Source organism: Phaseolus vulgaris, chromosome 4 (genome assembly GCF_000499845.2).
Source record: "Phaseolus vulgaris cultivar G19833 chromosome 4, P. vulgaris v2.0, whole genome shotgun sequence".
Taxonomy (NCBI): domain Eukaryota; kingdom Viridiplantae; phylum Streptophyta; class Magnoliopsida; order Fabales; family Fabaceae; genus Phaseolus; species Phaseolus vulgaris.
In genome coordinates, this window is record NC_023756.2 from 21,672,062 (window position 1) to 21,694,026 (window position 21,965).

Sequence of the window (21,965 nt, forward strand, 5' to 3'; positions counted from 1 at the left end):
AATCGTCCCAGTTTAAAAGTCTTGCTACCAATTTGCCTCTCCACCACGTTCTCGACCGGCTCAAGCCACCTATCCCGAGCGTTCTCTACGAGAGATACGCCCTCGCGGCCCTCCCATCCAGGTACTGCCTCGGTAGGCGCTTCCTCCGCGGGTAACGCCTCTGCAGGCGCCTCCTCCATTAGTAACGCCTCTGCGGGCGTCTCCTCCTCCGGTACTGCCTATGCGGGCGCCTCCTCCACGGGTTCTACTTCCATGGGCGTCTCCTCCATGGGCGGGCGCTCCACCACCATGAATACGCCCCTCTTTGTTTTGAGGCTATTTTCATAGCATTTCTTAGCTTCTTTATGATCGGACTTAATCACGATCACTCTTCCACTAAGATCGGGCAGTTTCAGCTTCATGTGCCGTGTAGACGACACCCCCCTCAGTCTGTTCAAAGCTGGCCTCCGCAGCAAAATGTTGTACACCGAATTGGCGTTCGGAACCAGATACCGTATGTTCTCGGTGCGCGACGCGGTGCCACCTGTGAAAGTCGTCCTTTGCTCGAGATAGCCACACACCTCCACCTGGTCCCTTGCGAAACCATACAAGCACCCTGTGTATGGTCTCAGCAGATCAGAAGACAGTTGTAACTTGTTAAATGTGGACCAGAACATCACGTCCGCCGAGCTGCCCTGGTCCACGAGCACTCGGTGTACCTTCCTTCCCGCGTTTACAACCGAAATAACCACGGGATCCTTATCGTGGGGGACAACATCGTGGAGATCAGTCTTCGTGAATGCAAGGTCGATGTCCAGCAAGTCGTCCATCCCCCTGCTCGGCCACTGAATTCACTGACCGCACGTACCTCTTGCGCTCAGAGGCAGTGCATCCTCCACCCGAAAAACCACCGGATATGGTGTGAACTTTTCCATGGATAGGCATCTCATGGGCCTGGTCTTCTACTGGTGCTGCCAAGGCCGCGGCTCCAGATGACCCCACCAAATAATCGTTCAAGAATCCGTTCTTCACGAGCTCGTCCAACTGATGGCCCAAGGCCAAGCAGTTGGTGATCGGATGCCCGAACGCCTGATGGAACTCACACCACGCGTCCTTGTGTGGGCCCAACACCTTGTCTGTCTTCGCAGGGATACTCGGCCTATCTGCTATGTTGGGCACAACAATGAGGTCCTTCAACTCCACCACAAAGTTGTGCCTAACTGGCCTATTCTCCCCTGAGCGTCCCCTGACCTGAGGCTTCCTCGACTCGTAAGGGCGCTTCCTCTCCTAGCCTCTCTTCCCAGTCACGGCCTCATTCACCCTCGCAGGCTGTGCGCGTGACGGTGCTCTAAGGCGTGCGGGCGCAACACTTGCACGTTTCTCACATACCTCTCTCTCTGTTGCGATGTGCTCCACTGCGCGACGCCTAATCTCTGCGAAAGTTCTGCGGCGGTTTCTGATGAGCAACTCGTAAAAAGGCCAAAGACAAATTCCCTTCCTGAACGCGTACACTATCATCGGTTCCTCAGTGGTGCCAACCTTCACCACTTATGCCCCAAAATGGTTGATGAATTCCTTCAACGTCTCCCCCTGGTACTGCTTTACGTCAAAGAGATCATACGACATTGGTGGGGGAGCCCGGTTCGCGATATACTGCTCCCTAAACAGCTGTGATAGCTGCGCAAATGAGGTCACGTGGTCGTCTGGAAGGCTGATGAACCAGTCCATTGCCATTCCTGCCAGCATGCTCATGAATAACTTGCACCTCACGGTGTCAGAACCGCCGAAAAGCATCATCTGCGTGTGGAACACAGTGAGGTGTGCCTCAGGATCTTCCATCCCAGTGAACGTAACTTTCGGGCCTACGAATGTGGGGGGAATCACTACTTCCATGATGGACTGCGAGAAGGGCATGGGGAACTCCCTCGGTTGTGTGAAGCACTCGCGATCCTCTGCTTTGCAATTCCCAGGGTGGTTGCGCATCCCATGGCGCAACTCTTTGTTCGCACGGCACAAATCCTCGTTTCTTGCCTGCGACGCCGCAAGATCCAACTTAATACGTTCTTGCTCCGCCCTCGATGCCGCCATCGCCTCTCAAAGGCCTTGCATCACCTCCATGACCTGCTGCAAGGTCATGCCATCACTCTCCACGCGCGCTGTTGAACTCTGCCTAGTAGTCCTCATTCCTCACTGTTTCTTGGAGAATCTTTAACTGTTTCTAGAAATCTTGGAACTTTCTCCAGTGAAACTGAACAAATCTTGAGGATTCCCGATGAATCTTTCAAGAATCTTGGGTATTCTCCTCAAACTTCACTGTCGCTACCGAAACTCGAACTTCTTGCGGTGGGACTGCTGTTTTAGATCAGGCCCCACGGTGGGCGCCAAATGTTCCTGCCTGTTGACTCGGTCACCTTCGTACGTCACTACGAGTTGCGTCTCAAGGACTCATTTGCCTTCGTTCCAATCTTCACCCTTCGCTGCCGTGAATACCTGAAACAAAGAGACAAATGGGCGCCCTTACGGTCATTTGCACTCCGACGCTCAAGTCAGTAATGACAGAAAACATTGTTGCACCTCCGTAACAGAACACTACAAACACTGTGCTTAAGGAGGTGCGTAACTAAATCGTAACTGAACTCTCTCTCATTTTCAGATTACTTGATGTGATTCCAATAGCCACATAGAACAAGATTCTTGACATTTTTAGGAATCACCTTGAGCTGGAAAGTATAGAGGCACTTTCTTAGAGTTGGATCATGGTTCTAAGTCAAGAACTCACCAATAACAAGTACCAAATCCCAAACTCTTTTGGATGAACCAAATATTGTCAAATTGAATCAACAAAGGAATTATAAAATGGATTGACCGAACAGAATTAGGCAAGAAAACATATGAACCGAACATAAAAGGAATTGAAAACAAAAACAGAACATAGGTGCTGGAAAATGGAATAGCCGAACCAAAACAAATCAAAAACACAAGGCAACATGAACAATTGAAAAAGAAGAAAGGAAGGAGAAGAGAATGCTCATGAAGATGGAAGAATGGTTGGACGATCACGCCACTAGAAGTATGGATGCTCCTAGATGAGTGTGCAAGCCGCCACTTGAGGAAACCATGGTCCTTCAAGATAAGACTAGAGTAGAAGGCTCAAAAGCTCTCCAAATGCTCACTCCAATTTTGAGTATAGTTTCTTTAGATAAATTCAAATCTGAATTTTACAAGGAAGGCACCTCTATTTATAGCCTAAGGTGCTGAAAATGAAAGCTAAAACAATTCAAAATTTCCTCCCAAATCAAACTAGAACCGGCGCTTATTTGCAAAGCAAGGAAGGTGTGATCCTTTCCTTCACTTTGGCACCCCCTATTCTACTCCTACACCTATCTACTAATACACCCCCCTAAAGCTCCTAACTAAAGCCTAAAAGATGCTATAACAAAAGAGGTTTCTAAAGTTTCCCTCTAAGCACCTTTAACTAAAGAAACTACAAAAAGAGAAAATAAATGTCCTCTAGCTCCCAAAGCTTTGAACATGCTTCTTGTAATCCTTTGAGGTGGACTTTGACCTCCATGGGCGTCCTCCATTTGTGCCTCCACCTCTTCTTGAGCTTGATGAGTGGCCTCCATGTTCTCTTGAGCTTGATCTCCATCATTACTTGTGTGTAAAGTGTGAAAACATACCTCTCTAAGCCCTTCAGAAAGGCTTATATACCTTTGACTTAAGCGCTTATGCACGTGGCTGCCTCTTACTCAAGCATCATTGCAGGCAGGCCCTCACGTCATCGTAACCTAAGCTAAGGTTGACTCCAGTGAGTGAGGTTGCCCTTTCGAAGTGCAACTGGCACAGGATGATCACTCAGGCATCAACTCATACGCCCAATATCAGAGGGATCATCTATACTGAGCGTACATTGTCCCTACACATCCCATGCACGCCGATTGCCCGTGGAACGAGACTCTACCAAGTCGTATCGATCCAGTGGTTCTCTAACAGTGGGGCGTACTGTCGCTTCCCGACACGTTTATGCATGGCCTTTGTGGTCTGGGCTTCTCTATACTGATAGCTGGGATGTGACCTTCAAGCCACCTTTTTTACTCGTCTTTCTCTTCGGGTGTCGAGGACCGAGGACTCCTCGCCTTTCCCCCAAACCGACACCTCCTCGGTCCTCTTACGCGTGAGCCTGTCGAGGCTCCTTCCTAACCAACCGAACCCTCCTCATGGGCCCCTCCTTCGGGGTCCCATGTTTACTTTGGTCAACGGTCGAGACCCAGACGGTACAATTTGAAAGAGAAGTTTTTGTAGAAATGTTGTTTGCATCCTTCCTAGAAGATTTGTAGAAACCATCATCATGAGTATTTTTGAAAGTTGTTTTCAAAAGGTGTGATTCCACCTTGATGGCTAGGTGAACCACTTTCTTTAAAGAAGAGTACTCATGTAATTTTACAAAATCTTCAATTTCTCTTCTTAAACCACTAACGAACCATTTTATCTTTGACTTTTCATTAGCATGCATATTCATTTTAGTAAAAGTTGTTTCAAAATCTTTAAAGTATTCATCTACCGTCCTATCTCCTTGAGGAAGCCTTTGGAACTTCAACAAATGTTCCTTCGAAGAAGGAGGAGGAACAAACCTCGTGCGCATACACTTTTTAAATCGTTCCAAGAAACCACGGGAGGTCTCTTGTTTAGTCCAATGTCCATAAGAATCTTATGCCGCCATTGCATGGCATAGTCTAAAAATTATAAAGAAGCTAGTATAACCCTTTGGGCTTCTAGGGATGTACATGGAAAATTTGCATAACCTTTGCCTCCCAACCCAAATATACATTAGGATCACAATCTCCACTAACACTAGGTAATTTTACAAATGGAAAATAAGGCTTTGCTACATTTTGGCGCCTATCTTCATGATGATGATGATGCCTCCTTCATCCACTTTCTTCTTCATGGCCGTGAGAATTGGAAGAACTTCTTGAAAAATGTCTATGAGAATGGCGGCTTCCATGGTTGGAATGGTTGGACCTATCATGATACACTTCAAGTATTTGTAATCTTTCCTCCAATTGTCTTATGGCTTCATCTTTTTGTCCAAGGGAGCGTTTTGCCTCCTTCAATTCTCCAAGAATAAATGCTCTTTATGGAGAGTGTGGTTTGGAAGATTCACCACTTGAATAGGTAGTCATTCCCAAAATGAAAACAGAAAACACAATGAACAAACAATTTCAAGAAAACAAGGTTAGAAAATTGAACAATGATGTTGCGGTAATGGAAAGTAAAAGGAACTCAAAACACTCCAAGAAATAATTCTTTCCTCAACCAAGCTTCTCTTGGGGTTTGGGTAATTCTCAAATGAAAGATGTCAAAGCAACCCACTCTTTCTCAAAGCCAAAACACCACAAAACTTTAAGGAACAATAAAAGACAATCAAGAAAAGGTGTAAACAAGAAAAGGTTATAGCAAAAGGAATACAAGATATATGACAAACTCAAAGAATATTGAATGAAAAGACAATCAAGAAAATAAGGTACTCAATTAAAAGATAGCACACAAAAGGAACCTAGAGAAAAGCACTAGAATAGGATGAAGAAAACCAAAAAACAACACTACTAAAATTGTGTAAAAAAAATGTGCGTGACTTTATAGATTTATGTTAAACTGGATAATGAAAACTGGAAGTTTAAATTTAAACCACTAAAACTTCAAGATCTTATCTCATCATAGGCACTGGAATCACACAAAAGCATTGCGCCAATTAATTGTGATAAATTTTGCAAAATCACTGCCACTTTACCCTATTTCCCGTGCCAATATTGCACACTGATTGTATTTGATTTATCATTTTTTTTGCATTTTTATTTTTGGTATAATTCTTTTTTTCGCTATTTTTTAACACTTCAAACTACTTAAATTTTTAAGTAACCACAGAAATTTTCATAAACCAAACAGTCAGCATGTATTCAAGAAAAACAGAGGAAACCTAATTTCGAATGAAAAAACAGAATTGAGAACTTCAAAAGGCATAATAGAATTGATGTTTAAGAACTTGTATGGATCTAACACATAAGCATGTACTCAAAACTTAAAATAAAAGGCACCAAAGGATCAAAAACGAAATATTAAAACTGCACTCAAATAAAATCAATCAACCAAAATGATCAAGAAAAGTACTACATAGAATTGATGACATTTAGGAGAAACATGACTTGAAAAAACTTATATGGATTCCAAAATAAAAAAGACTCAAACACAATTAATTTGTACCAATTAAAAATAGAAAGGAAGACTCAAATATAGTAAAAACAGAAAAGCACACACAAAAAGGAACCTAAAAAAATCTGCACAAAATAAGGTGCTGGAAAATAAATTGCTTGAATTAAAAGTGTCAAATAAACTCAAAACAAGAACAAACTCATGGCTCATGATACCACATGATGTGAGTTGGTATATAAAAAGACAAGGTAAATGCCACCCCTTTTCAAGTCACTTCCTTATTCTAGAAAAGTGACTTTTCCTACTACTTCCCTTTTAATGTTCTATCTTGAAACTATTCTAAAAATATTACAAAAAGATATTAATTGAGCTTGGGCCTCATCCTTTAAGAAGACTAATAATAAGAACTTTAAATGCTTTGGGCCTTGTCCATTTCTTCTATTTATAAAGTCTTTATTTGCTTGTTGAGATGACCCTTCAAGTTTAGCATCCTTGGTCATCTTCATGTATTTTTGGGTCACATCACAGGAAGGCCAAAGCCTTAGAAGAAGTGAAGACAAATCTCTAGAGGAAGGAACATAGAAGCAAAGATGGTCACAACATCAAAGGATCCTTATTGTTGTAATTTAGTTGCTCATCCCATATTGAACTGTAAGATTTCATTATGAGTTGCTAAATCTATTTTGTTGGTATTGTAGGACACTTTGATATTTTTAGAGTTGTTGTTTATAGATGCCTATTTCTCTTTTATATTGAAATTCCTTGGGTCTGGTAGTGTACTTAATGCTTGAATGATCATTGATAGTCCATAGGGCATGAATGAGACCAAAAGATGATTTCATGTTCATGAACCCTATTTAGCCAGCTATAGGATTCAATGGTCGCTGAGCGCGGAGCTGAGACTATGGTGAACTAATCCATCCTAATGCAGAGGTAAGATTGTAACAGTGGCTTACTGCTCTAGATAACCTTGCACGATGATGAGAATCAAATAAATGAGGCTTTTATTAATGAAGGAAGAGGTCATTCACCTACACATTTGAAGTTCTTCCTTCTAGTCTTCTCAAAATTAAAAGAAGACATAAAATAAAGAGAGGATCAAGCCTAAAGCCAAAGAAGTCTACAAGCTTTCAAGAATAGGCTTCATTTAAATATATCTCTTTATAGTTTCTTTTGTATTAATTTGTAAATAATATAGAATAGTGTTTAGGAAGGTGCTTAGAGGGAAACATTAGAGACCTCTTTTGTAAAGCATCTTAGGCTTTAGTTTGGAAAATTCTAGAAGGTGACTCTTCATAAGTCACTATAGACGTTAGTTTAGGAGACTCTTGGGTAGCTTATGATACAAGCTTTGTAAAGCTAATGACTAGCCCTTGCTCCTATAAAAGGAGGGCTTAGGTCCTTCATAATTCAGATTTGAGAATTGATAGAGAAAAACTCTCCCAAATTGGTGATAGAGTGTGTGAGAACTTGTTTTCTCCTCTTCCTTGTCTCATCTTGAGTGCGTTGGTTCTCTCAAGTGGCGGCATTAACTCACTTATCTTGGAGCCTTCACACTTCAAGTGGCGTGACCATCAACCAAGATCTTCATTCTCATAAGTTCCTCTCTTCTCCATCTTTTCATTTCACCTCCATGTTCATATGAAGCTAAAACATGTCTTAGGTTCCTTTTCTAGCATTTTCATTCGGTATTTTAGCTTATTTCTTAACATGCTTAGGTTCATCTTCTCCTTGGCTGGTTCCATTTGATTCTTCTTCTTTTCTTATGAATTTGTTCGTTTCAATTCAGTTTTGAAGCTTTCTATTCGGTTCATTTACATTTGTGCACCTTTTAATCGGTTCAATTGGCAAGAAATGGGTCTTCCATGTGAGTTTGGTGTTTGGTGCAAGTTTTGGTGAGTTCTTGAAACATAGAACATTGATCCATTTCTATTAAAAGTGCCTATTCATTCTCCAACTCAAGTTGATTCCATAAAATGTCAAAGAATCATTTATATCTTGCTATTGATATCATATCCCACGAGAAATCGATGTGCATGGGATGTGACGGAGCAGTGTGATATGATTCTAATAGCAAGATATAGATGATTCTTTGACATTTTATGGAATCAACTTGAGTTGGAGATTGAATAGGCACTTTTATAGAAATGGATCAATGTTCTATGTTTCAAGAAGTCACCAAAACTTGCGACAAACACCAAAGCTCACATGGAAGTTCCATTTCTTGCTAATTGAACCGATTAAAAGAGGTAAGAAAGCAAATGAACCGTTTAAATTGCTTAGGAAATGAAATGCACCGAACAAAGTAAGCTAGAAAGAAGATGAACCGTTCAAACTCAGCAAGGAAGAAGATGAACCGAACAAAAAGTGAAATAAAGGAAAAGCACCGAATAGAATTGCAAGAAAAGGCCTAAGACATGTTTTATGAGTTCAAATGGACATGGAAATGGAAGAAAAGGTTGCAGAAGAGAGAAGACTTATGTGGTTGTAGTTCTTGGTTGATGAACACGCCACTTGAAGTATGAATGCTCCAAGATAAGTGTGAATTTCCGCCACTTGAGGGAACCAAGGCACTCAAGATGAGACTAGGAAGAAGAGAAGGGAAGTTCTCACTACACTCAATCACCAATTTGGGAGAGTTTTGATACTACAAATTCCAAATCTGAATAATGAAGGACCCAAGCCCTCCTTTTATAGGAGCAAGGGCTGGTCATTAGCTTTACAAAGCTTGTACCATAAGCTACCCAAGAGTCTCCTAAACTAACGCCTATAGTGACTTATGAAGAGTCACCTTCTAGAAATTTCCAAACTAAAGCCTAAAGATGCTTTACAAAAGAGGTCTCTAATGTTTCCCTCTAAGCACCTTCCTAAACACTATTCTATATTATTTACAAATTTATACAAAAGAAACTATAAAGAGAGATATTAATTGAAGCCCATTCTTTGAAGGCTTATAGACTTCTTTGGCTTTAGGCTTGATCCTCTCTTTATTTTATGTCTTCTTTTAATTTTGAGAGGACTAGAAGGAAGACCTCTTCCTTCATTAGTAAAAGCTTCCTTTATTTGATTCTCATCACAGTGTACGCTCAGTATGGATGATCCCTCTGATATTGGGCGTATGAGTTGACGCCTGAGTGATCATCCCGCGCCAGTTGCACTTCGAAAGGGTAGCCTCACTCACTGGACTCAACCTTAGCTTAGGTTACGATGACGTGAGGGCTTGCCTGCAGTGATGCTTGAGTCAGAGGCAGCCACGTGGCAGAAGCGCTTAAGTCAAAGGTATATAAGCCTTTCTGAAGGTCTTAGAGAGGTACGTTTTCACACTTTACACACAAGTAATCTGAGAACGAGAGAAAGTTCAGTTACGATTCAGTATCGCGCCTCCTTGAGCATGGAGTTTTTAGTGTTCTGTTACGGAGGTGCAACAGTGTTTTCTGCCATTACTGACTTGAGCGTCAGAGTGCAAACGACCGCGAGGGCGCCCATTTGTCTCTCTGTTTCAGGTATTCACGACAGCAAAGGGTGAAGATTGGAACGAAGGCAAAGGAGTCCTTGAAACGCAGCTCGTAGCGACGTACGGAGGTTACCGAGTCAATAGGCAGGAACATTTGGCGCCCACCGTCCCACCGCAAGAAGTTCGAGTTTCGGTAGCAATAGTGAAGTTCAAGGAGGTTTCCCAAGATTCTTGAAAGATTCATCGGGAATCCTCAAGATTTGCTCAGTTTCACCGGAGAAAGTTCCAAGATTTCCAGAAACAGTTCAAGATTCTCCAAGAAACAGTGAGGAATGAGGACTACTAGGCAGAGTTCAACAACGCGCGCGGAGAGTGATGGCATGACCTTGCAGCAGGTGATAGAGGTGATGCAAGGCCTTCAAGAGGTGATGGTGGCGTCGAGGGCGGAGCAAGAACACATTCAGTTGGATCTTGCAGCGTAGCAGGCAAGAAACGAGGAGTTGTGTCGTGTGAACAAAGAGTTGCGCCGCGGGATGCGCAACCACCCTGGGAATCGCGAAGCAGAGGATCACGAGTGCTTCACACCACCCAGGGAGTTCCCCATGCCCTTCTCGTAGTCCATCATGGAAGCAGTGATTCCACCCACGTTTGTAGGCCCGAAAGTTACGTTCACTGGGATGGAAGATCCTGAGGCACACCTCATTGCGTTCCACACGCAAATGATGCTTGTCGGCGGTTCTGACGCCGTGAGGTGCAAGTTATTCATGAGCATGCTAGCAGGAATGGCAATGGACTGGTTCATCAGCCTTCCAGACGGCCACGTGACCTCATTTGCGCAGCTATCACAGCTGTTTAGGGAGCAGTATATCGTGAACCGGCTCCCCCACCGGTTTCGTATGATCTCTTTGACGTAAAGCAATACTAGGGGGAGACGTTGAAGGAATACATCAACCGTTTTGGGGCATAGGTTGTGAAGGTTGGCACCACTGAGAAACCGATGATAGTGTACGCGAGTCGCTCATCAGAAACCACCCCAGAACTTTTGTAGAGATGAGGCGTCGCGCGGTGGAGCACATCACAATAGAGGGAGAGGTATGCGAGAAACGTGCAAGTGTTGCGCCCGCACCCCCTAGAGCACTGTCGCGCACACCGCCTACGAGGGTGAATGAGGCCGCGACTAGGAAGAGAGGCCAGGAGAGGAAGCGTCCTTACGAGCCGAAGAAGCCTCAGGCTAGGGGACGCTCAGGGGAGAACAGGGCAGTTAGGCACAAATTTGTGGTGGAGTTGAAGGACCTCATTGTTGTGCCCAACATAGCAAATAGGTTGAGGATCCCTGCGAAGACAGACAAGGTGCTGGGACCACACAAGGATGCGTGGTGTGAATTCCATCAAGCGTTCGGGTATCCGTTCACCAACTTCTTGGCCTTCGGCCATCAGTTGGAGGAGCTCGTGAAGAGCGGACTCTTGAACGATTAATTGGTGGGGTCATCCAGAGCCGCGACATTGGCAGCACCAGCAGAAGACCAGGCCTGTGAGATGCCTATCCATGGGGAAATTCACACCATCTCTGGTGGTTTTTCGGGTGGAGGATGCACTGCCTCTCACCGCAAGAGGTACGTGCGGTCAGTGAATTCAGTGGCCGAGCAGGGGGCGGACGACTCACTGGACATCGACCTTGCATTCACAAAGGCTGATCTCCACGATGTCGTCCCCCACGATAACGATCCCGTGGTTATTTCGGTTGTAACCGCGGGAAGGAAGGTACACCGAGTGCTCGTGGACCAGGGCAGCTCGGCAGACGTGATGTTCTGGTCCACGTTTAACAAGTTACAGTTGTCTCCTGATATGCTGAGACCATACATAGTCATGAGAATCAAAAAGATGTTATCAATAGAAGAAATGGACAAGGGTCAAAGCATTTAAAGTTCTTCTTTTTAGTCTTTGCAAACGATGAGGCCCAAGTCCAAAGCCCAAGCCCAAGAAGGCCCAAGCCCAAGAAGCCCAAGTCCAAACCAAGAGGGGCAAGGCCAAGCATTAAATAAAAGAGCATCATTTGAATGACTCTTGTAGGAGGTGTGGATATTAAATAAATAGGTGTGAATGTATTAGAGAGAGTCACATTGTCCATGTGACTTAGTAGGGGGGTGTAGGTGTAGTTTTTAGGAGGTGTCATAGTAGAAAAAGGTCACACCTCCCATGTGACTTGTTTTTAGTGGGAATTTCAAATGAGTTTCATTTCAATTTTCCCACCTATTTTTCAGCACCTCTTAGGCTATAAATAAGGTGCTTGCCTTTGTAAAATTCAGAATTGGAAATTAGAAGTAGAGAAACTATACTCAAGTTTAGAGAGAAATTATGAGTCTTATTTTCTTCTTCTTCCTTTGCCTTATCTTGTGTGCCAATGGTGAGCTTCAAGTGGCGACAACCTTTCACTTATCTTGGAACAAGACTCCAAGTGGCGTGAATGCAGTTCCAAATTCTCAAATCCAACAAGCTTCATTCAATAAGTGTTCATTCTTTCATCTCTTGCAATTTCATTCGGTAGTTTCCAATGTTTTACTGTTCTTCATCCCTTTCACCGTTTGAATTTGTGTTTCTTAGCTTATTCTTCAATTTCTGTTCGGTTCTTGGTATTTCTGTTTTCAATTACGTTTTGTATCTTGTTCTAAGGTTGTGTACAAGAAAATAGCACTCATAATGAGTTTGGATCATCATTTTGGAAGGCTTGGTCTCCATTGATGACTCCTTAAGCTTCTTTGCAACCATTATGTTTTCAGCTTGTTGTTTTTTTGTGGTTCTGATTTTCGTTTTTCCTTATTCAAGCACTCTTTGATCCTTTAATTGTTGTTATCCTTTTCCTATAATGTTGTTTTTAAGAGTTCTAAAGTGTCTATGTTCAATGCAACTCATATCACACAGGGTACTTATATGGTTTCGCAGGGGACCAGGTGGAGGTGCGTGGCTATCTCGAGCTAAGGACGACTTTCACAGATGGCACCGCTTCGCGCACCGAGAACATACGGTATCTTGTTGTGAACGCCAATTCGGCATACAACATTTTGCTGGGGAGGCCAGCTTTGAACAGACTAAGGGGGGTGTCGTCTACACGACACATCAAGCTGAAACTGCCCAATGTTAGTGGCAGAGTGATCGTGATTAAGTCCGATCAGAAAAGAAGCTAAGAAATGTTATGAAAATAGCCTCAAAACAAAGAGGGGCGTATTCATGGTGGTGGAGCGCCCGCCCATGGAGGAGACGCCCAAGGAAGTAGAACACGTGGAGGAGGCGCCCGCAGAGGCAGTACCCGTGGAGGAGGCGCCCGCAGAGGCGTTACCCATGGAGGAGGCGCCCGTAGAGGCGTTACCAGCGAAGGAAGTGCCTACCGAGGCAGTACCTGGAAGGGAGGGCCGCAAGGGCGTATCTCGCGCAGAGAGCGCTCGGGATAGGCGGCTTGAGCCGGTTGAGAACGTGGTGGAGAGGCAGATTGGTGGCAAGACTTTTAAACTGGGACGATTGCTGAGTAGAGAAGAGCAAGACCAGGTGGTGGAAGTAATCTCGCGACACCTGGACGCTTTTGCGTGGTCCGCCTCAGATATGCCAGGCATCGACCCAGATTTTTTATGCCATCATCTCACCATGGACCCCAAGGTCCGACCCGTGCGCCAAAGAAAGAGGAAGTTCAACGAGGAAAGGCGCCGCGTCGTGCAGGACGAGACCAAAAAGCTGTTGAGCGCTGGCCACATCAGGGAGATCCAGTACCCTGAGTGGTTGGCCAACGTGGTTTTACTAAAGAAGGTGAACGGGAAGTGGAGGATGTGTGTGGACTTCAGTGACCTGAACAAGGCGTGCCCTAAGGACTCGTATCCGTTGCCAAGCATCGGCGCGCTAGTGGACAGCGCCTTGGGGTGCAAAATGCTTAGCTTCCTGGACGCGTTCTCGGGGTACAACCAGATTAAGATGCACCCCCGTGACGAGTGTAAAACGGCGTTCATGACCGAGACGTGCTGTTATTGCTACAAGGTGATGCCGTTTGGGTTAAAGAATGCAGACGCCACCTATCAAAGATTGATGGATAAGGTCCTTGCACCCATGTTGGGTAGGAATGTGCAGGCCTATGTGGACGATATGGTGTTGATCTCCCAGGAGAGGGGACGACACACAACTAATCTGGAAGAGTTGTTTGCCACTATAGCTAAATACTGCCTCAAGCTGAACCCTGATAAATGCGTCTTCGGGGTTGAGGCGGGTAAGTTTTTGGGCTTTCTGCTCACCGAACGGGGGATAGAGGTTAACCCTGACAAGTGTGCAGCAATCCTGGCGATGAGGAGCCCCGCCTCGGTGAAGGAGGTACAGCAGCTGACGGGGTGGACGGCAGCTCTGCCCAGGTTCGTGTCCGCTGGAGGAGACAAGGGTAACCCTTATTTCCAGTGCTTAAAGAGAACCAGTAGGTTCGTGTGGACCGAAGAGTGCGAGGCAGCATTCCTTAAGCTCAAGGAGTATCTGGCTGCTCCCCCCGTGCTGTGTAAGCCACAGACAGGCGTGCCCCTCCGATTTTACTTCGCGGTAACTGAGTGGGCAATCAGTGTTGTGCTAGTTCAGGAGCAAGACCAGACACAGAAACCTATATACTTCGTCAGCAAGGTCCTACAAGGGCCAGAAACGGGGTATTAGTCTTTGGAGAAGGCAACTCTGGCGGTGGTGTTCTCAGCCAGGAGGCTCCGTCACTACTTCCAAAGCTTTACAGTGGTGGTAATGACGGACCTCCCCATCCAGAAGGTGTTGCAAAAGCCAGATGTCGCGGGTAGGATGGTCCGCTGGGCAAGTGTTGTATGAGCCCAAGGGTATCATCAAAGGACAGGTGTTCGCGGACTTCGTGGCGGAGCGCTCGCCAGGGAGCGCGCAGCAAGAGGAAGAGGTTGGCTCCCAGTGGGTGCTCTCGGTGGATGGATCCTCGAATCAGCAAGGGAGTGGAGCCGGTGTGGTCCTGGAAGGGCCAAACGGTTTGTTGATTGAGCAGGCCTTGAAGTTTTCCTTCAAGGCAAGTAACAATCAAGAAGAGTACGAGGCCCTGATAGCTGGGATGCTCTTAGCCAAAGAGATGGGTGCGCCGAGCCTGTTGGCAAAGAGTGATTTGCAGTTGGTCACGGGACAAGTAACCGGGGAGTACGAAGCCAAGGACATGCAGATGGCTGCATATTTAAGGTATGTTAAAGTGCTGAAAGAGGCGTTCGAGTTGGTCCATGTCCCAAGAGAGCAAAATGCGCGTGTTGACCTGCTCGCCAAGCTGGCCAGCTCAGGCAAGGGGGGAAGGCAGAGGACGGTCATCCAGGAGACCCTCAAAACGCCGCGAACGTTTGTGGCAGGAAACAGGGTGGACGTCCTCCAGATTAGTCCGTTCAAAGGAAGGCGGAGGAGTCATCAGTCCTTGACTTAGGGTACGGCGAGAGCCCCCAGTATAAGCGTCTACCCGACTTCGCCAGAAGGGAAAGACCCCATGTAGGTGTGTGCCCTAGAAGAAGGGGACACGTGGATGACTCCCTATAGGCGTTACATCGCTGATGGGATACTTCCAGCAGAGTCCAAAGAGGGTAAGAAGATAAAAAGAAACTCCGCGAGATACACCCTGGTGGATGAAACACTGTTCAGACACGGGTTCACGCACCCAATCTTGACATGCGTCAATGGAGATGAATGCACGAGGATAATGTCTGAGCTTCATGAAGGGATCTGCGGGAGCCACGTAGGGGGGAGGTCTTTAGCATCCAAGGTAGTTCGCGTAGGTTTCTACTGGCCAACGGTGAGAGAGGACTGCGTAAGGTACGCCCAGAGGTTCAAGCAGTGCCAACTGCATGCCGACTGGCACAAGGCACCCCCAGAAGAGTTGAGGTCAATTTATAGCCCATGGCCTTTCCACATGTGGGGAATTGACATTCTGGGGCCCTTCCCGTTAGCAATAAGGCAGATGAAGTACTTGATAGTCACTATTGAGTACTTCACAAAGTTGATAGAAGCAGAGCCGGTGGCGCAGATCACCGCACACAAGGTACAACACTTTGTGTGGAAGAACATTGTGTGTCGCTTCGGCGTACTGAGGCGCCTTGTCTCCGACAATGGTACTTAGTTTGCGAGCCAGCAGATGGGTAAGCTGTGTACAAAGGTAGGCATCAAGCAGGTGTTCGCGTCTGTCGAGCACCCTCAGACAAACGGGCAGGTGGAGTCTACCAACAGAATCCTGCTGAGGGGGTTGAAGATGAGGCTTGAGAAAGCTAAAGGAACTTGGGCGGAGGAGGTGCCCAAGATAGTGTGGGCTTATGACACCACGCCCCAATCATCCACCATGGAGACGCCATTCAGCCTGGTATACGGATCGGATGCGATGATCCTAGTAGAGATCCATGAGAGCTCGCCGCGTTTCCAGAGCTTTGTGGCTGAAGAGTTCAACGACGAGAGGAGGGTGAATTTAGATCTGTTGGACGAAGCCAGAGAAGAGGCGAGGATAAAGGCCGAGGCCGTGAAGAGAAGAGTTCAGCACCAGTACAGCTCCAAGGTGAAGCCCCGGCAGTTCCAAGTGGCTGACTTGGTCATGCGGAAGGCTCATGCATATTAGTTGGAAAACAAGCTGTCCCCAAGTGGACCAGGCCCTTCAGGGTAACCGAGGCTCGGGGGAACTGGTCATACAAGCTTGAATCTCCGGAGGGAAGAGCCATCCTGCGCACTTGGAACACGACAAACTTGAAGTTCTATTTCAGTTAAAAAATCTATGTCGTGTGCAATTCAAGGGGACACTCTTTTTCCCTTTCGGGGGTTTTTTAATGAGGTCACCCAAGTAAAAACCAGTTTGAGCATACACGGTCTTAAGTTTTCTTATTACGATGTAAAGAAACGCTAAGAAAAGATAGCGCGGTTCAGTAAGAAACGAACCCACCACCTTGGCGTTTAGACATCCCGAGGGGAGACACGAGGGCGCCTCCCTCGGGCGTGGGCGCCAAGGGCAAAAGGAAAGTTCGAATCAATGGAGAGCCAGGCGTCTTGGTGCAGATACACCCCAGATAGGAGTAGCGCTATCCTTCGGGACACCTTCTCCTTAAGGGTAAGCACCACGTCCCTGGTCATCTTGGTGTTTAGACACACCGAGGACGAAACGGTGTTGGGTGGTGGCAAGCCTCTCCTCGGGCATGGGCACCAAGTACGCTGATTGCCTTAATGTTTAGACACACCGAGGACGAAACGACACTGCTTTCCAGCAGGTCTCTCCTCGGGCGTGGGCATCCAAGTGCAAGTTATAAGGACCGGTTGCCTTGGTGTTTAGACACACCGAGGACGAAATGACACTACTTTCCAGCAGGCCTCTCCTCGGGCGTGGGCACCAAGCGCAACTATCGTCCCGGTGTTTAGACATACAGAGGACGAAACGACACTGCTTTCCAGCAGGCCTCTCCTCAAGTGTGGGCACCAGGTGTGGGTACTAGGTTTTGGCCAAGAGAAGTCCTCCTCGCCCTCGAGCGATGACGAGGCAAGTTACGCTCTCGGCGGATGGACACCTCGAGATCGCAAGGTACAAGTAAAGTCCTAAGCAAGAACTCCTCGACCAAAGCAAGAGACAATGGCGAGAACAATTGAAGGGTACGCACACACTCCCAACCTTAGCATTTTGTTCGAAGTAAGCTAAAGAAAAGGGGTTGGGATGGCGTGCTACTTAAGTTAAAGAACAAGAAGTCCTAAGTATCAGCTAGAAGTTAGATATGGAAGCGTTGTTAGCAAAGGACGCGAGTCAAGAGGTGCGAGTAAGCATGTGAAGCAGAAGATGCAAGTAAGAAACAGGGTGAAGAAAGCAATGTCCATCTCAGGGTGCTTGCACGCCACCTGAGCCAGGGCATCTTCAAACCCAGCACCATAGGCCTCTGTGCCATCAGCTAAGAGCTCTGCCTCAACCTCCTTAGCCTTTTTAGCTTGAGTAGCAAGGGCTTCTGTCTTCTCCTTCAGCTCTTGTTGGCAGGTGGCCAACCCACCCTCAACTTGGCCCAGGAGTACCTCACGGGTCACCGATCGCCCTTCAAGGTTGGTTATCTAGTCTACTTTCTCCTTGAGGGCATCCTTCAGCTCAGCTATCTCCACCCACAAAGGCACCATCCTGGTCAAAAGAGTGGCGTACTCTTGTCCTTGCTCATGGAGTTTCCTGTTGGTCTCACGTTCAGCATCACGAACCACCCTCAGCTCTTCCTTGAGGGCGGTCTCTTTGGTAAGGAAATGTTGTCCTAGTCGAGCCATCTCTTCCTTCAGCTTGGCCACCTCGTCCACCATGGCTTGGCGCTGGTCCAGTTCTCCTTTCAGTTTAGCCATCTCGTCAGCCATGGCCAGTTTCTCCTTAGTAGTTTGCTCCCGGTAGTCATGGACTTGAGCAAGATGGCTCCCGAGGCCGCAGAACACGCTTTCGATCAGTGCATCTTCAGTTACTGAGTTTCCAGCCTTAGCCTGTCGCCAACCTCGTAAGAAGTGTTGAACAGTGTTGGGAAGTTCAGGGGCGGTTCCAGGAGCAGGCTCTGCGGAAGTGATGGATATCCACTAGGAGAGGATTTTATTAATGAAGGAAGAGGATTTTCACCTACACATTTGAAGTTCTTCCTTCTAGTCTTCTCACAAATTAAAAGAAGTCAAAGAGAAGATCAAGCCTAAAGATAAAGAAGTCTACAAACTCTCAAATAATAGGCTTCGTATTAAATATCTCTCTTTATAGTTTCTTTTAAATTGTAAATAATATAGAATAATATTTAGAAAGGTGCTTAGAGGGAAACATGAGACACCTCTTTTGTAAAAGCATCTTTAGGCTTTAGTTTAGCAAATTCTAGAAGCTTGGGGAGTGAGCTTAGTAAGGGGGTGTGATCTTAGGAGCTTTTTGGGTAGCTTAGGGAATAAGCTATGTAAATGACCAGCCCTTACTCCTATAAAAGGAGGGCTTAGGTCCTTCACAATTCAGATTGGAATTTTATAGTAGAGAGACTATACTCAAATTTGGAGAGAAATTGTGAGTCTTGAGTCTTCTTCTTCCTTTGCCTTATCTTGTGAGCAATGGTGAGCTTCAAGTGGCGGCATTCCATCACTTATCTTGGATCAAGGAACCAAGTGGCGTCAAGTGTTCTTCCAATTCTCAAAATCCAGCAAGCTGCTTCTATAAGTGTTCTTCTTCCTTTTATTCAATTTTCCTTTCGGCAGGTTTAGTTTCCTAGTCCATCCTATTCATTTGTACCGATTAGTTTTCTGTTTCCAGCATTGTTTCTTGTTCTGTTCGATGCAGTTTCATTCTTTTCCTTTTTCTGTTCGGTTTATCATTTGTGTTCTTCCATTCCTTGTGTTTTGATTCCATTTGACAATATATGGACTTCCATATGAGTCTTGGTTGGTGCTAAGTCTTGGTGAGTTCTTGAATTAGAACATTGATCCAATTCTAAAGTAAGGTGCCATTTATGACCAGCTCAAGTTGCTCCTAAGAATGTCAAAGAATCATGTATTCTTGTTATTGCATTCACATCAGGAAGTCCCCACCGCTTCCTCGAGAGCAAGAGTAGGTGGAGGAAAGGAGGCCCTCGGGGGGTCATCTTGTGCACCAATGAAGGGACTGGCAGAAGAAGAGTGAGAAGTGGCCAGCCTGTTGGTTTTCCTCCTCTTGAAAGCAGGGCCCCCGACAGATTCTTCCTCTTTGTCAGTTTCGATATGCACCACACCCTCGTTCTCTCCGAAAGGGACTTGGGGGGAGGCAGCTCTAACCGTGGCCAAGGGGATGGCTTCGATTGAAGCTGTGGAGTTAGGAGCATCCTTTGGAGAGCTAGGGGTAGGGGTCGCTGGGGTTGTTGCAGCTGAAGGCATGGTGGTGGAGGTAAGGGGTGTGGAAGGACCTGCCTTGCTGGTAGCACCACCACGAGCCAAGAGCCCAGCGAACCTAGCACGCTTTTCTTCAATCATCACCATGGTTGCACCAGAAGAAAGCAAATTAAAGCATGCACAGTTAAAGATGAAGGAGAGAGTTATGCAGAGTATGTGGGTAGAGGAAGTGGTGAAGGGAACCTATACCCAAGTACTTGGCAAGGGCGGCGGGGTCGCGCCCATGCTTGATAAGATCGGCAGTGTTGAAAATCATGCCCAGGCTGGCCAAAACCTGACATGTCTTGCGACAAGCTAAGGAGAGCTCATCCAGAGTTTTAGCTTTGCTGAACTTGAGCTCCCCCACCCAGTATAGAGGGAAGCCATCAAGAGTTGTGCAGTCATGGTCAGAGGCGCACACTCTGAAGAATTTCCCCCTGAATCCTTTATAGGATTGTTGAAAGAGGGAGAATAGCACTCTCCCAGTCACGCCACTAAGGCTCACCCAGAGGTTGTTCCCAGGGCTTTTTGTTTCAAAGAAGTGGAGGAAGACATCCATCGAAGGTGTAAGGCCAAGATACCCCATAAGAAGGGAGAAAACCCTGGTGAAGGCCCAGCTATTGGGGTGTAGCTGGGCAGGCGCCACATTCAACTCCGTAAGTAGCTTCCTCTCGAAGCTATTGAAGGGAAGACGCTGCCCTACGTGCTTGAATACGGTTTGATAAAAGAAGAAGAAAGGTTCCCCGTTGTTGGAACAGTTGTCTATGCAAACATGTTCACCAGGGACGCATGGGCGAACGGAGATATAGGCATCGTCCTCCCTCCCGAACGCTTTCCCTACGGGTTTGCTTTTAAGATGGTCCTTCCAATCTTCAGTTGAGGTAAGGGTTGAAGACTCAACAAGAAGCCTGTAGTTTACGAGAGGAGGTGGTGGGTTGGCAGTGGTCTTGGTTCACGCCATAGTCGAAGAAGCTAGAAAAAGAAAGGACAAAGGTTCAGCAAGGGGGGCTATGGTGTCAAACTATGGAAATCCCAGAAAACCCTACTGATCCGATCGGTCATCGGTAGTCGATGACGTCAGCAGCAGAGAACCACGTGGACCACTCGCAGGGTGACACGTGGACCAGGTGGCAGAGAGGTCAGGGGGACGATCGCCAAGAGCGGTGATCGGTGGTCAGTAACCAAGTGACCACCGACAGATCAGGCGGCAGAGAGGTCGGGGGACAGATCATCCAGAATGGTGATCGGTGGTCAGTAGCCAAGTGGCCACCAATAGACCAGTTCTCAGACTAACGCCTGAAGGCAGAACACGAGAAGCAAATAAACACTGATCAGTCATCGGGGTTTCGTGTTACACGCAGTTAAACTGGGACTGAGGTTCCCAGCGAGAGCGTTATGCATGGATCTCGCATGAGTACACCTCAGGGAATCGTGCACGAGAGTGGCCTGAGGGAACTAGTAAACCAGTCAGTGATTGGTGATTCCCTCAACCCACTACGTGCGTGGCATCGTGAAGGGTAAGCCGCCTACTCAGAGAGCAATGTTTGGTGAGTGTGCCTAGACCAGCCACACCCGACGTTCTCCCAAGAGTATGCGATCTGCCCAGATGAGAGAAACATCCTAAGTTACTCTGCAAGGGTGTGACTTAGGCACACAAAGAGAAGCGCTAGAGCCCTTCCAGTGAATGACACGTGGGTGGTTAGATGTGAGTTGCAGGCCTCCACGTGTCATCTTCTGAGAGGGGTGCGGTCCAGACAAAAGAGCACTCCGTACCACTAAAGGTACAGACAGGCGCAGCCAAGCGCAGAGACGCGCAGACATGCACAGACTCTCACGCTCCCCACTGTTGGTTCTGAAGGTACGCTTTCTCTGAAAAGCATAACAGGGTTCTGACATATGCCAGAAAAGCATAACAAAATTCTATTATGCCCAGAAGCAAAAAAAGAGAGATAAAACAGAGAATCAGGGGGAGAGTGTGGGGGGGAACGAAAAAACAGAGTGCTAGAGTTCTTACACACACGCTACTAGTTTTCTAGTTTTTGGTGGTTCTGTGGACTAACTTGATCGTCGGAGTGCAAACGGCCGCCAGAGGCGCCGTCTGTGTGTTTTGCAGGTCACGTTTGGAGATCCAAGAGAAGGTTCTGAGGGTGATTCTGTAGAAAACGCAGTCGCGTAGACGGGGCAGAGTGTGCTACAGAGCGATTCCTCCACGTTCGAGTTGCCGGCAGGATCATTTGGCGCCCACCGTGGGGCCCGAGTGAATCGGTGTCCCATATATACCACAGTTTTAAAGACTTACCAGAGTTTTTTCAGTTTCGTTGATAGAGAGAGATGCCTAGAAACAGACAACCATCACCTGCGCCATCCGCTGACGAAGGAGCTGTGACAATGGCGCAGGTCCTGGAAATGGTGCGCACGCTGCAGGATAACGCCGCAGCGTCAAAGGTTGAACAAGAGAGGATGCAGA

The 21,965-nt window shown here is 46.6% G+C and overlaps 1 protein-coding gene across 1 annotated transcript; it reads left to right on the plus strand.

The window, feature by feature from the left end:
• Nucleotides 1-14,435: 14,435 nt before the first annotated feature.
• Nucleotides 14,436-15,077, plus strand: LOC137838473 (uncharacterized). Its single transcript, XM_068647718.1, has one exon. It carries the CDS (start codon nt 14,436-14,438, stop codon nt 15,075-15,077), a length of 642 nt encoding a protein of 213 aa, XP_068503819.1.
• Nucleotides 15,078-21,965: the final 6,888 nt, after the last annotated feature.